Source organism: Hyperolius riggenbachi, chromosome 1, assembly GCF_040937935.1.
Source record: "Hyperolius riggenbachi isolate aHypRig1 chromosome 1, aHypRig1.pri, whole genome shotgun sequence".
NCBI classification, from domain to species: domain Eukaryota; kingdom Metazoa; phylum Chordata; class Amphibia; order Anura; family Hyperoliidae; genus Hyperolius; species Hyperolius riggenbachi.
The window spans coordinates 519349415-519364235 of NC_090646.1; the positions used below are offsets into that span (position 1 = coordinate 519349415).

The 14821-nt window shown below is 41.6% G+C and overlaps 1 protein-coding gene across 5 annotated transcripts in view; it reads left to right on the forward strand.

Moving 5' to 3' along the window:
- The window catches only part of IFT81 (intraflagellar transport 81), a 191389-nt gene that overhangs the window by 54865 nt on the left and 121703 nt on the right, over positions 1-14821 (forward strand). For all 5 annotated transcript variants that reach the window (XM_068245244.1, XM_068245251.1, XM_068245265.1 and 2 more), the window contains exon 5: positions 7103-7192. In XM_068245244.1, coding sequence (XP_068101345.1) covers positions 7103-7192 — 90 coding nt within the window. The remainder of the gene's footprint in view (positions 1-7102; positions 7193-14821) is intronic.

Consider the following 14821-nt stretch of genomic DNA (forward strand, 5'->3'; position numbering starts at 1 on the left):
ATTTATATATATATATATATATATATATTTATATATATATTTTTATATATATATTTTTATATATATATTTTTATATATATATTTTTATATATATATATATATATTTTTTATATATATATATTTTTTTAATAATATATATATATATATATATATATATATATATATATATATATATATATATATATATATATATATATATATATATATATATATATATATATATATATATATATATATATATATATATATATATATATATATACACACTAATCCTAGGTGCATCCATGGTGCAGAGGTATCTTATGGACCTTTTGTCCCCATTAATTATGTCTCTGTGTGCCTTTCTTTTACCTCTTGTGTCCTTCTCTGTTATTCCTGTCCCTCTGTGTGCTCCTCCGTTCCCCCCTGCTTCCCTCTGTGTCCTTCTCTATCCCCCTTTGTCTCTCTCCATTCCCCTGTGTCCCCCTGTGTCCTCTTATGTTCCCTCCTCCATCCCCTGTCTACTCCTATGCCCCGTACACTGTACGTCGCTCCCCCCACACATACCAAACCTATTGCAGCGGTCTCAAAATGCAGTGATTGGCTCCAAAGACGGGGCCCTGGTTCTGCCTTCAAACTATCGCATCCTATTAACCCACTCTTATCGCCATGTGCAACTCTGCTGGAAGGGAGGAGAGGAATCCAGTCGCCTGTTACAGCGCATGTGACCTGGATACAGCCCGCGGGTCATAGTTTGGCCAGCAGTGTACTAGTTGCCCCAGTATGGCTAGTACAGTTACCCCAGTATAGCTAGTATAGTGCCCAGTAAAGCTAGTATAGTGACCAGTAAAGCTAATATAGTGCCCAGTGTAACTAGTATAGTGCCCAGTATAGGTAGGTAGTGCCCCAGTATAGCTAGTATAGTGCCCAGTATGGGTAGGTAGTGCCCCAGTATAGCTAGTAAAGTGCCCAGTATAGCTAGTATGCCCCAGTATAGCTAGTATAGTGCCCCAGTATAGCTAGTATAGTGCCCCAGTATAGCTAGTAAAGTGCCCAGTATAGCTAGTATGCCCCAGTATAGCTAGTATAGTGCCCCAGTATAGCTAGTATAGTGCCCCAGTATAGCAAGTATAGTGCCTCAGTATAGCTAGTATAGTGCCCCAGTATAGCTAGTATGCCCCAGTATAGCTAGTATGCCCCAGTATAGCTAGTATAGTGCCCCAGTATAGCGCCCCAGTATAGCTAGTATAGTGCCCCAGTATAGCGCCCCAGTATAGTGCCCACTACGCCTAGTATAGTGCTCAGTATAGCAAGTTTAGTGCCCTAGTATAGCAAGTATAGTGCCCCAGTATAGCAAGTATAGTGCCCCAGTATAGCAAGTATAGTGCCCCAGTATAGCAAGTATAGTGCCCCAGTCAAGTGCCAGAGTATAGCAGCCCCCACCTACCCCCCGTGGCCGCCACTGCAGTTACCTTGGCCGGAGGTCTCTCATATTCCCCTCTCTCTCTCTTCCCAGCGTGTGAGTCACAACAGCGCGCCCTGCGGCTGCTGTGATAGAGAGGGAGGAAGCAGGAAGGAGAGAGCGGTTCCCATAGTAACGGCGCGCCGCTACAGGAGGCCGCTCTTTCTCTCCTGCTTCCTCCCTCTCTATCACAGCAGCCGCAGGGCGCGCTGTTGTGACTCACACGCTGGGAAGAGAGAAAAGGGGAATATAAGAGACCACGCGGCCGCCAAAGGTAACAGCAGCGGCGGCCGCGGAGGGGGCGGGGCGGCGGGGGCAGACAAGAGGACAGTCCCGCGGCCCAACTGAAAACGTCCTGCGGACCACCAGTGGGCCGCGGACCACAGGTTGGGGATCCCTAATCTAAAGGACTGCAGGCCTCACTTGCCTCAATTAAGGTCAGTGTTCGCGACAAAAACGGCCTGCATGGCAGATATCCAAGACGCAAACCACTTTTAAGCAAAAAGAACATTAAGGCTAGTCCCAATTTCGCTAAAAAACATCTCAATGATTGCCAAGACTTTTGGGAAAATACCTTGTGGACCGACGAGACAAAAGTTGAACTTTTTGGAAGGTGCGTGTCCCGTTACATCTGGCGTAGAAGTAACACAGCATTTCAGCAAAAGAACATCATACCAACAGTAAAATATGGTGGTGGTAGTGTGATGGTCTGGGGTTGTTTTGCTGCTTCAGGACCTGGAAGGCTTGCTGTGATAGATGGAACCATGAATTCTACTGTCTACCAAAAAATCCTGAAGGAGAATGTCCGGCCATCTGTTCGTCAACTCAAGCTGAAGCGATCTTGGGTGCTGCAGCAGGACAATGACCCAAAACACACCAGCAAATCCACCTCTGAATGGCTGAAGAAAAACAAAATGAAGACTTTGGAGTGGCCTAGTCAAAGTCCTGACCTGAATCCTATTGAGATGTTGTGGCATGACCTTAAAAAGTCAGTTCATGCTATAAAACCCTCAAATAAAGCTGAATTACAACAATTCTGCAAAGATGAGTGGGCCAAAATTCCTCCCGAGTGCTGTAAAAGACTTGTTGCAAGTTATCGCAAACGCTTGATTGCAGTTATTGCTGCTAAGGGTGGCCCAACCAGTTATTAGGTTCAGGGGGCAATTTCTTTTTCACACATGACCATGTAGGTTTTGGGTTTTTTTTCTCACTAAATAATAAAAACCATCATTTAAAACTGCAATTTGTGTTCAATTATGTTATCTTTGACTAATAGCTAACGGTTTTTGATGAGCAGAAACATTTAAGTGTGACAAACATGCAAAAGAATAAGAAATCAGGAAGGGGGCAAATAGTTTTTCACATCACTGTAGCTAGGCTATGTTTTATGTCGATAACTGGTACATGCTAAGAAAGGAAGCCCACCCTAGAAACCAAATGAATTAACTGATAAAATGTAATTGCATAATTTGAGATTTATATGAGCTTTTATTTATATACCGCCTCCTTTAGCAAGTGGTAGATAAGGTTTTTCTTATTTATCTATTGTCTATGAAGCTAGTCTTGCTGATATTGGCAACTTAGCATATTACTGTAGATCTTTGCTGATATACTGGTATGTGTTTTTACATTGAACCACCTTCCTTTTGTTGGATTTCCTTTTATTTACTTGTCTAGAATAAAAAGGTGACTTCTGGTGTCCACCACAGTGTCCCTCTAGGCCTTACTGCCACAAGGGTGCTCACCCCTCCCCTCCTATGTATCAAGGTGAATATGAACCACTGGACAAGAGTCTTCAGGAATGGGTGGGGAGACTTTGTACCTCCCCCTTCTGCAAAGTGCCCCTCAATGTTATGGCGTATGTGCTCTGGTACTGTTCAGAGGACAGAGCCCCATGTTGGTGGGCTCCAGATTCCTCAGGGAATACCAGCCTGCATGGAATTGCAATGGTGCAGCTCTCCACCTTAGTACATTTGGGCCGAAAAGTATAGAGGCAGAGGATCCGTACAACAGCCAGGCAAGCTGTATTTTTAAAAAGAAATTCAACAGTTGCAGCTTTCATTATCTTCCTTAAAATTAAAATTCCCATTGAATATGTCCTGTATTGTTAGTGCATTTCTACTACACCATTGATCTTTCCTTTCTTGATTTACTTTTTAATAGCTTCTATTTAATTTTTTGTTTAGTTTTTAGTTTGATGGTTAATAAACTGTTTAGTGTATGCTCTCTGTACATTGATTTCTTTAATGACTAAAAATATAGGCTAATGCTGCAGAGTTTACTTTAAACCATTGAAAACACAGTTGGAGTACACTTGTATTAAGGAAGAAAGACTTTAGCTAGCTGATCTTTGAAAACAACAGGGGCATGTTCTACAGTGGACAAAAAGTACTGGCTGCAGTCAGTGTGAAATCCTACAGCTCGCCAGCTTTGTACGCCTACATTCCACCACCAGGGTCCCATATCTGCCTGCCTTAATACCAGGCTCTTTCAATAACAGGCTGTACAGAGCAGAATGTTTTACTGCTCGCTTAAAGGTTACAGATGCATTGTCAAGCCACTATTCATCAGTACAGCTTGTTAGAATCATCGTTACTTAGATCCTAGCTACAAAACTAATTTTTTCAAAGCAGCGTTTCAGATAAGCATTCTGTCCGTTGTAAATGACATACCGTAAATACATGTTCATTTGTGTGTTCACCTGAAATAAGAGATGATTATACATCTATGTCTCGTGCCGCTATGTCATTTCTTGCTTTGGTACACTGGTAAAAATATGTTAGAATAGCAGATTCCCATTACATCCTCCTTTACAACTTGCATTTGACAGTGAATTACATTTTCCACTGTTTCTAGATATCATCAGTTGCAGAATGTTATCAAGAGCGTTGGAAGACTGCCCAGCATGCTGTTTACATGGCAATCTGAGACACAGTTCCTAAATGCTAGACACATTTAAATGTCATGTTCCACTTCAAAAGTGGTATTTAAATGCTACGTTATTTTTTTGTGTTATGCAGATGGTGCTTTGATCGGAAGTATTTCAATCGTTTTCTAGGTTTGTGTTAATAGCAAGATACGAAAAACTGATTGTTAAAGTGTAGCTCCACTTTCCAGAAACAAATAAAATATTCTTGATAACATATAGCACTAAACTAGCAGACCTGTTACTGCAGTTACTTCCTGATTTTCCTGGCAGGAAGTGATGACACAAGTGGAAAGATGACACTTAAAGGGCAACTGAGGTTACATTTGACATGATGAGATCGACATGTGTATGTATAGTGCCTAGCACACAAATAACTATGCTGTGTTCTTTTTTTTTTTTTTTTCTTCCTCTGCCTGAAAAAGTTAAACATCAGGTATACAAGTGACAGTTTCTGCCCAGGTTGGGACCAGGTTGGACTGGGTCAGACTATAGCATAACCCTCACTGATAACTAATCGCAGCCATAAAATACTTTCCTGTCAGTAAATGGCTTCTGAGAGCAGGAAAGAGATAGAAAGGGTCAATGATTCATAGCTCTGACGTAATTCAATGAAGGAATCACTGAACAGAGACAGTGACACAGTAAAAACTTAAAAACTATATTTAAATATAAAATAAAACTGTGGAATATCTAAAGTCATTTTAGGATACTGAGGATAGATAAAATTGTTTTTCTCATCAGTTTATTTTCACCTCGGATGTCCTTTAACAGACGTCCTATGTACACCAAACCATATAATGTTTTCATAGATTCCAACAAGTTACATTTTTTTGTACGGAATTTGAAACTTATGGAAGCTACAGGTGTAAACTAAAGGTGGCCATTAACGGTCCAATTTCTAGCGAAAAATCGTTAGCGCGATCAGAAATTCTGATCGGATTGGTTGTAAATAATCTCCATTGGTGGACACAATCAATTATGAATGAGTGAAAAAAAATGTCACCCGAATGAATTTTAGTCGAACCAAAATTTGGATTTTCTTGTTGGTTGTGATAGATTGGAAGCAAAGATTGGTTCATTGATGGTGTAGTGAACGATGTATTACAATATTTCAGTTCCAATCAGAATTTCTGATCGCTTGCACGATTTTTCGCTAACAATTGGACCGTTAGTGGCCACCTTAAGGCTCCTTTCCCTCTAGGTGCTGTTCCGTCCGTTCTGACGGACCGCATATAGGATGCGACAAGCAAAGTAAAATGAAAGTCTATTGACTTTCATCAGGGGCGTAACTAAAAGTCCCTGGGCCCCCTGCAAGAATTTGAGCGGGCCCTCACACACCCCCCCCCCCCCCCCCCAAGCTCATGGCCTTTTTGGGGGGGGGGGGGGCAGGAGGGGTCGCAGCATGAGGGGAGAGCTTTGCACCCCCGTCACCACGGCTCTCCTCTCTGCGCTCCCCATCCTGCATCTATCTAAGCAGCGGCGGCGGCAGCAATAAATACCTCCATTCACCACCGGAGGTCTCCGTTCTGCAAGGGCTTCTCCGATCGTCAAGGGCTTCACATTACTTCCGGTTTTAACAGGAAGTAATGTGAAGCCCTTGCAGTTCGGAGACCTCCGTGGTGAATGGAGGTAATTATAGCTGCTGCCGCTGCCGCCGCTGCTGCCACTTAGATAGATGCAGGAGGGGGAGCGCAGAGGGGAGAGCGTGTGGTGAGGAAGGGGGGGAGACTGTCCCCCCTCCCCGCTGATGTGCAAAGCTCTCCCCTCATGCTGCAATCCCTCCTGCCCCCCAAAACAGCCATGAGCGGGCCCCCGGGGTGCAGGGGCTGCTTCCCCTATTGTTACGCCAGTGACTTTCATGTTACCGTTCACATTAGTTAAAGTGTTCAAAGTGTAGTGTTCAGAGTGCTAGGTTGCAACCCCTCTGGGAACATTAATAATTGCACGCCGCAATCAATTTCCTGTCTGGTGAATTACAGCTAGCGGTGCTGATACGCGTCTAAGCGCAACTTCCTGTCGTCCTGCTGTGCACGCGTTGGCTAGTGGCAAAGGGCCCTCAGAGAGAATATTTAACAGCATTAAAGGAGCACTATAGTGAAAATTACGCTTTTGTAATAACCCTTCTAGTTTATTCCTAATCTGGAGAATTTTACATTGTCAGCAGGTTAAAAAAACATAGCTCTAAATGCTTGAATTACAACATATGAGCCACAATGCACAGCATTTTGCAGGGTGTCTGCGTTGCCTTTGAGTTTTGAAAAATGCATTTTCATCCACTTGAATGAGAATCGTGGCAAAATTGTATTCATTATATAATGGTATTAATAAGGTAAGGCAAGCTACCATCACTCATGAAAAAAAAGCTTATTGTCTCAGAGTAAAATTACAGGGGAGACTGTGTATACAGTGATTTGGCCTAAATAAACGTGTTTTTCAACTGAAAAAAACAAGTTTGTAACTGCTGGTATCTCCACAATGGATCTGTTGAGTTAGTATGCATCAGCAAAATGTAGAATATTTTTTACCTGTTATCCAGCTTTGTCTCGGCATGTTTAGATCTGAGGTATAATGCATCTCAATCGTGGTGTATTTGCTAGGTCTGGCAGTGAATGCCTCAGTGATAGATCATTATACTTTAAATGGGACACTGCAACTTGACATTTCTATTGTTTTCATTGCAGGTATGTTTGTGGTTATCCCTATGAATGTAAATTATTTTTATTCTTTTGCAGTATGAAGAACTTATGGAGAACTTCAAAATTCTTCATAAAGAATGTGAGCAACTTAAATCTTCTGGCCTCTCCACTGCAGAGATTAGGCGGGTAATGTTGGCATTATACAGAAAATTAAAACATTATACCTAAAAGCAATGTTCATTTTTGCTGATAAAAAAAAGCTTTGTTGAATCTGGTTTGATGGCACAACTAACTGTTTCCTTTCCAGAAATATGAATTCAGTCACAAGGCAGGGCAATTAATTGACCAATGCAAAAACACCTGTCCCAGCAGAACCTGTGACAGCCAACAAGATGACCCATAGTGCCTTTTTTAAAGCACACCAGAACTGTGAGAAAAAGTTGACTTCTAATTACCTGGGCTTCTTCCAGCCCCCCATAGTCTTTGAGGTCCCCCCATGTCCTCTGGGCCCCCTCTGTTGTTTTGCTGTCACTCCTATTAAAGTCTGCAACCCAGATGTACACAAGATAGAAAAAACACAAGATCGAAAAATTGCAGAGGCCCTTTTCTGCAAGGGTGTGGGGCTTTGTGCCAGAATCCAACGGACACAACATTTTTGCAACAATATGCAGAGACTGTAAGAAGCGATGCAGAGGGTAACATTGGAATATTATCCATTACAATAGATTAGGTGCAACATACACTTCCAGCACTGATTATTATTTGCTCACAAAACTCATTTCTGAAAACATTGGGATTGTGTAAAATGTAAATAAAGACTGAACGCTATGATTATCAAATCATGTAAACCCCTAATTTGTTTGTTTGGTAAAATTACAAAAAACAACATTGTAAATGTTGAAACTGAAAATATTGTAGTTTGTAAAAATGCATTCTCATTTAAAGTTGTTGTCAGCAACACATTAGGGGAAAAAAAGTGGAGACGGGGCATAAATACCACTGCCCTGCATCACCTCTTCTTTGAACAACATTCTGTAAGGGAGGATTCACACTTGTGGAAAAAGCATGCAATTTTGCAACTACTTGCATCTCTTCTCTCCCTGCACCACTGCAGAAGGACAGTAACAGTTTGTTCAGCAGCATTAGCATGAACCCCCCCCCTCCCCCCCCCCCTTTTGCTTTTATCTGCCGTACAAGGTGTTCTTTCTGTGTAATTTAACTTGCATCTGTCAGGGTTACCTCTTGTCTCCCACCACTGGTTGTCACGTGACTGTAGAGAGCTGGTAACTATTTGTTTAGCAGCATTAACATGAAGCCCCCCACCCCCCATCAAATTACCCTACCCATCGCTGAGGCGTGTGACGCCACAACAACAAAGGGATTGACAACCTTGTAAAAAGATATAATAACTGCTTAAGGAGGTGATTCTGTAGAAAAATATTTACAAGTTTGTGTGTCTAAAAACAGGTACCTTAATTGATTACCATTGAAAATGGCTGTTACTCTCTGGTTGACCCTCAAGCATAATTTACATAACAAATATATAAAATATATTTTTACCCAAAATGTGATGTTTCTGTATTCCCATTGACTTCACTTTAACTTACATTTAAACAGGAATTGCACTTGAAAAAGCAGAGCTGCCATCTAAATTTAACCACTTCTCCCCAAAGGAGTTTTTACCCTAACGGACAAGAGCGTTTTTCACCTTTCAGTGCTCATCCCTTTCATTTGCCAATAGCTTAATCACTACTAATCACAATGAATGATCTATATCTTGTTTTTTTTCCGCCAACAATTAGGCTTTTTGGGGTTGATATTTGTTTTCAGTAATTACTTTATTTTCTATGCGTTTTTAAAGGGAAAAAATGAAAAAATACACTATTTTTCCAATTTCATCCCCTATAGTTTTAATATAAACACTGCTACTGTACATACATGCGCACAGCGGCAGCAGCACTGTCTGACTTTTTATAAGTCAGCTTGTCATTAAGTGGTTAAAATTCAGAAAAATTGTGAACGCAGTTCTGCAAATAATGAAAAATAGATTGCGATACCATTAAAAGATATTACATATGATCACATTCTCACAAGATCGCAAATCGAACATGTGAACCTGACCTAAATGTTTGGGAACTTTCGGTAGTAGGATTTATTCTTGCCTAATATAAGATTTCAGTTACCCATCAGTTTAACCACTTCCGCCTAACGCCGCTAGGCATCAGGAAGGTGGCAGCCCCGGGGCCGCCTAATGCGGAAAGGCGTCATGAGCAGAGGGTGGAGATTAGTGGTGATCGCACGCGTCAATGCGAGCGCATCTCCGCTTGAGTGACGAAACTCCACTCCGTCATCGGTCTACCTGCTTCACTCGTCGCTAGCAGACTGTTAGACGGCGAAACCACCATCTATTTACAATGTACAACGCCGATCTAATACAGCGCTGTATTTAGGACAGCCAGGTCACTCGGCTGTCCCCTGGAGAGGCTCTGATCGCAATCCCCTCTCAATAGGCTTATGCCTATGAGAGATCATAGGCTGATGCTTATGAGAGAGGATCGCCCTGATTGGCTGACGGGGGAGGGAGTGGAGAAAAGTATATTAAAAAAATAGAGTACTTTTTAATAAAAACAAACTAATTAAAAAATAAGAAAGCCTACAGCAGCGATTAGAGCCCACCAACAGAAAGCTCTGTTGGTGGGCAGAAAAGGGGGGGGGGATTCATGTATGTGCTGCATCGCATGGCCCTGCAGCGAGCTATTAAAGCTGAAAAGCACTTAATTGTAAAAAAATAGCCTGGTCTCATTTGCAGCATTTTGGAGTGTGCTAAATAATATTGCAAAGCCTTGCTGTTGTAGTGTATGCAGGACACTACTTAGCTGAAGAGACCATTTGCTGTAGCTTTAAAAGTAAAATGATGTCCCATTATTTCTTGGTATAGGATTTCATCTGTTCGACATTCCAGGGTCTTCTTTTTTGTGTTTTTCATTACATAATGCACCAGATGTTTTTAGTGGATGACCGGTCTGACCAATTTAGCTTCTGGATCAGGGGTGGGCAAACTTTGTTTTTCTTTTTTTTTTTTTTTTTTTTTTTTTTTACCCTTGGGCCTTATAGTGATCTTAAATTTGACAGGTGGTCCGGAACAGTGTAGGTAGCCAAAACACTCCCCCGTCCCCCACCCACCCCGGAAGCTAAATGTGCCCTGGTCTTAGTTTGGCCTCCAGTATAGGTAGGCAGGCGTACCCCCAGTATTAAGTAGCCCCCTCACACAGTATAAATAGCTAGATGTACCCCTAGTATTAGGCAGCCCCTACCAAGTTATAAGGTAGCCAGGTGTGCCTCAATATTACCAGCCCCCATCCCAGTTTACTGTAAATTGCCAGGTGTGTCCCAGTATTACCAGGCCCCTCCCCAGTTTAAATTGACTGATGTTCCCTAGTATTAGCAGTTTTAGTTGACCCAGAAATATACAGTGATGCCCATAATTATTCATACTCCTGGCAAATTTTGACTTAAAGTTACTTTTATTCAACCAGCAAGTAATTTTTTGACAGGAAATTACATAGGTGTCTCCCAAAAGATAAGACGATGTACAAGAGGAATTATAGTGGAAAAAAAACATTTCTCCACTTTAATTTACATTTGAGCAAATGGTGTCCAGTCCAAAACTTTTCATACCCTTCACAAATTGTCACAGTCTGTGGGAAAATCCAAAGTTCTATACCATTCCAAATAGTCCAAGCTGTTCTAAAGCATCATAATTATCCAGTTTAATTGGGAACAGCTGTTTTAATCAATTTAACAGGTGAAAAACAGCAGTTCTCTGCAGTTGGTTTGTGGACAGTCATGGCTAAGACAAAGGAGCTCAATGAGGACCTGTGGCTGCACATTGTGGCTGCTCACAAGTCAGGGAAGGGCTACAAGGCAATTTCTGAATGTTTTCCAGTTCCAGTGGCTACAGTGCAAATTATTATTAAAAAATACAAGATGTTCTGCACTGTGGAAAATCTCAGAGGACGTGGTTGAAAGCCAAAAGTGACACCTGTGCTGGCCAGGAGGATAGTAAGAGAGGTGATAAAGAATCCAAGGATCACCACCACAAGGATAGCCTTTATCCTGGTGAATCTTGGCTCTGCTGGTGGAAATGTCTCAAAGCAGACAATCCAATGGACACTGCACACTGCTGGGTTCCACTGATGCAGAACAAGGAGGACACCACCTCTCCGGATAAGGCACACAAAAGCTCCCTTGGCCTTTGCAAATACTTGTTATAAACTGTTCTTATATCACCTTGCTTCGACACCAGTAACTTCTTACAGTTACGTCTCACAGACTATTAGATCACTTGACTCTCCACACAGCAAGCAGGAGATAGACTTTCTCAGGCTTCTTCAATGTTTACGTTATTTATTCAGGAAACAGGAATACAGATAGATACATTCATCATATCCTAGCCATGCCAATCTTCATGTTGCGTTACAAGCTCGTGATTAGACTCCCTGCTGAAGTCAATCAGGTACCTTCTTCCTAACTACGTTACACTAAACTACCTATGTACAGCATACATTATATCAGATTACAGAAAGGAAGAGCATACTTAGAGGTCCCAGTCAGCCTTGCGAGCTAGTGCGGAAGGAAGAAGCAGAATGCTCTCTCCATCGCTCACTCCGGGTTTAATACCGACTAGGAAAGAGTTAAATATGACATCATCTTCGCCACCCCCTAGATCAGATTATTGGTGGACCCACTCGTGGTGTCATCATACCCACCTACTTGATTAATAATCAATGAGGCATTTGACCTAAATGCAGGAACGTGGATGTTTAGTAAATATGGCCGATGTTTACTGTTCCTGTGGTGTACGTGGAGGTCAGAGTAGGCCGATGGCCTTCTTTTGGGAACATGTTCTCAGTATCTGCGTGTATCCTCTGCTACACGCAGACCCTGAGATGCCTCTGCCTGCATCACAAAACCTCTATTTATTTTAAAGGCATACACAGCGGACAAGCCTTTTACATAAAACTCAGGCCAAGTAACTGAGGCCTACTTAAATTATAACAATACTCATCTGGACAAATAAGACTTCTGGTCTTCTGTGAAACAAAAATTTAATTGTTTGGTCACAATGATGTTTCCTTCATTTGGCGTAAAAAAAGGAGAAGCCTTCAACCCAAAGAACACCATCCCCACTGTCAAACGTGGTGGTAGGAACCTAATGCTTTGGAGTTGTTTTTTCATCCAATGGACTAGGGAACCTAATCACAGTAAATGGCACCATGAAAAAAAGTAATACATGAGGATTCTCCGTGACAACATCAGGTAGTCTGTAGAGAAACTTGGCCTTGGCCACCAATGGACAGTTCAGCATGACTGACCCAAAACACACAGCAAAACTGGTGAAGAAATGGTTAGCAGACAACAACATTAATGTTTTGAAGTGGTCCAGCCAGAGTCCTGACTTGAATCCAATTGAGAATCTGTGGAGGGAGCTAAAGATCAGAGTGATGGCAAGAAGACCCTCCAACCTGAAAGATTTGGAGCTCATTGCTTAAGATGAATGGGCAAAAATACCCGTGGAGACATGCAAAAAGCTGGTCTGCAATTATAGGAAGCGTTTGATTGCTGTAATAGGCTGTAATAGGCTTTTCTATTGATTATTGAGAAAGGTATGAAAAATTTTGGACTGGATACTTTTTGCTCAAATGTAAATAAAACTGAGAAATGTTTTTTTCCTCTTGTACATTGTCTTATTATCTTTTGGGAGACACCTATGTCATTTCCCGCCCAAAAATTACTTGCTGGTTGAATAAAAGTAACTAAGTCAAAATTTGCCAGGGGTATGAATAGTTATGGGCATCACTGAACAAAATCGGCAGCATTTTCCCACAAAATATGCATAACTGGGCAGCAGTTTTTCCCAAAATAAACATAATCTGGCAGCATTTCCCGACTAAATACACATAACATGGCAGTCGTCGCCCCCCCCCCCCCAAAAAAAAACCATACACATAATGTGGGAGTTCCCCCTTAAAAACACATAATGTGGCAGCTTTTCCCCACGAAATACACGTAATTGGCAGCATTGTCCCACAAAATGCACATGATGTGGTAGTTTCCACCAAAATACACATATTACGGCAGCGTTTCCCCACAAAATATAAATAATGTGGCACTCTCACACAAAGTACACCTAATGAGGCAGCATTTTCCCACAAAATACACATGTGGCAGTGTTTCCCCTAAAATACACAATGTGGCAGCATTTCACAACAAAATGCATGTAATTTGGCAGCACTGGAGACAAATAGACTCCAGTGCTGGGCTTCAGGACGCCGTTTCCCATAGCCCTTCTGCCGGACCACGGAGACTCCTGCAAGCACCAGTGAACTGGAGCAGTGTCCGTAGGACACTGAATTGCCATTTCACCTACAGGAGGGCAAGATCCAAAGAATCTGTCCCTGCATCAGCGTTCTGGATGAAACATGCAAATGGCCAGGTATGGCTTGGGGGCCATAGTTTGCTCAATACTTTGCTGAAACTTACTTGGGAACCATGCTGTATGTGAACAATAAGGTTCCCTATTACAGTATATGGCTAAAATAACTGTGTCTTTCCCAAAAAAAAGCACATTGTCTGAATGGCAGCGTATTTTGCAGTATGTTGCACCAAAACTGGTATATATTGTTCAGCACTAATGGTGTATTCCCAGGTGTGCAAACTACCCATATTCCGTGCACTAATGCACACCAATACAATCATGGTTGTTCTCTTAGGAACATTGAAAATGGAATTCCACCTTGGCAGGATTTGACTGGTCTTCAAGCTGCATACATTTGCATACTGAATTTACATAATTCTGTATCAACTTGGAATTATATGCATCTCATTGACCATCCTTAGTAATAAACTGGATGGTTTGTCTCCACTTACACCCACAGGACAAAGCATCCATGAATTTCAGGCCACAGGACAGTTTTTCACCTTAGCCAATCTTAAAGGGAACCTAAACTGAGAGGGCTATGGATGTTTCCTTTTTAATCAATACCAGTTGCCTGGCAGTCCTGATCCCTTTGGCTAAAGTAGTGGCTGAATCACACACCTGAAACAAGTATGCAGTCAATCCAGTCTGATTTCAGTCAGAGCACCTGATCTGCATGCTTGTTCAGGGGCTGTAGCTGAAAGTATTGGTAGCACAGGATGAGCAGGAGAGTCAGGCAACTGGTATTATGTTAAAAGGAAAAATCCATATCCTTCTCAGTTTAGGTTTGCCTTTAAGCTCTAGCTCAGTGAAGGTGGTGGTGTTTCTGGATCATGTTGATTCTGTTCTTTGCGTGGTACACGGTTTGTTTTTTGCGTGGTGCGTGTGTGTGTTTATAATTTTTTAAGACTTTTTAACATAACTAGTGGGCGCAGCAATGGACTATTTTCACACACCATAGATTTCAGAAATGTTCTTGAGCCCAAGCAAGGATTTTTGGTAGAAGACTGTGTCTGTATTTAATGTAGGGATGCACATTGCATGCAGATTCTACTTGACCACATCATAGACACATGATGAATTGGCCCTTTTTCTCCTGAGTTTTCTGCTAGGAAATAATTTACAACTTCTTTTTAAAATAACTTTTCAGCACTTTGTAATTGAAAAAGTACCAAAAAGTAGGTGGAAAAAGTACTATGAAAATAATTTTGAGTATTTTCTTGCTGGTAGTTTAAAAGGCAATATATTGACAAGGTTTTGAAAATATTGCCTAGGAGAAAACAAAGGAGAAAAAGTTAATTGCGTATAGGCCCTTGTATCCTCTGGGATTGATGGAA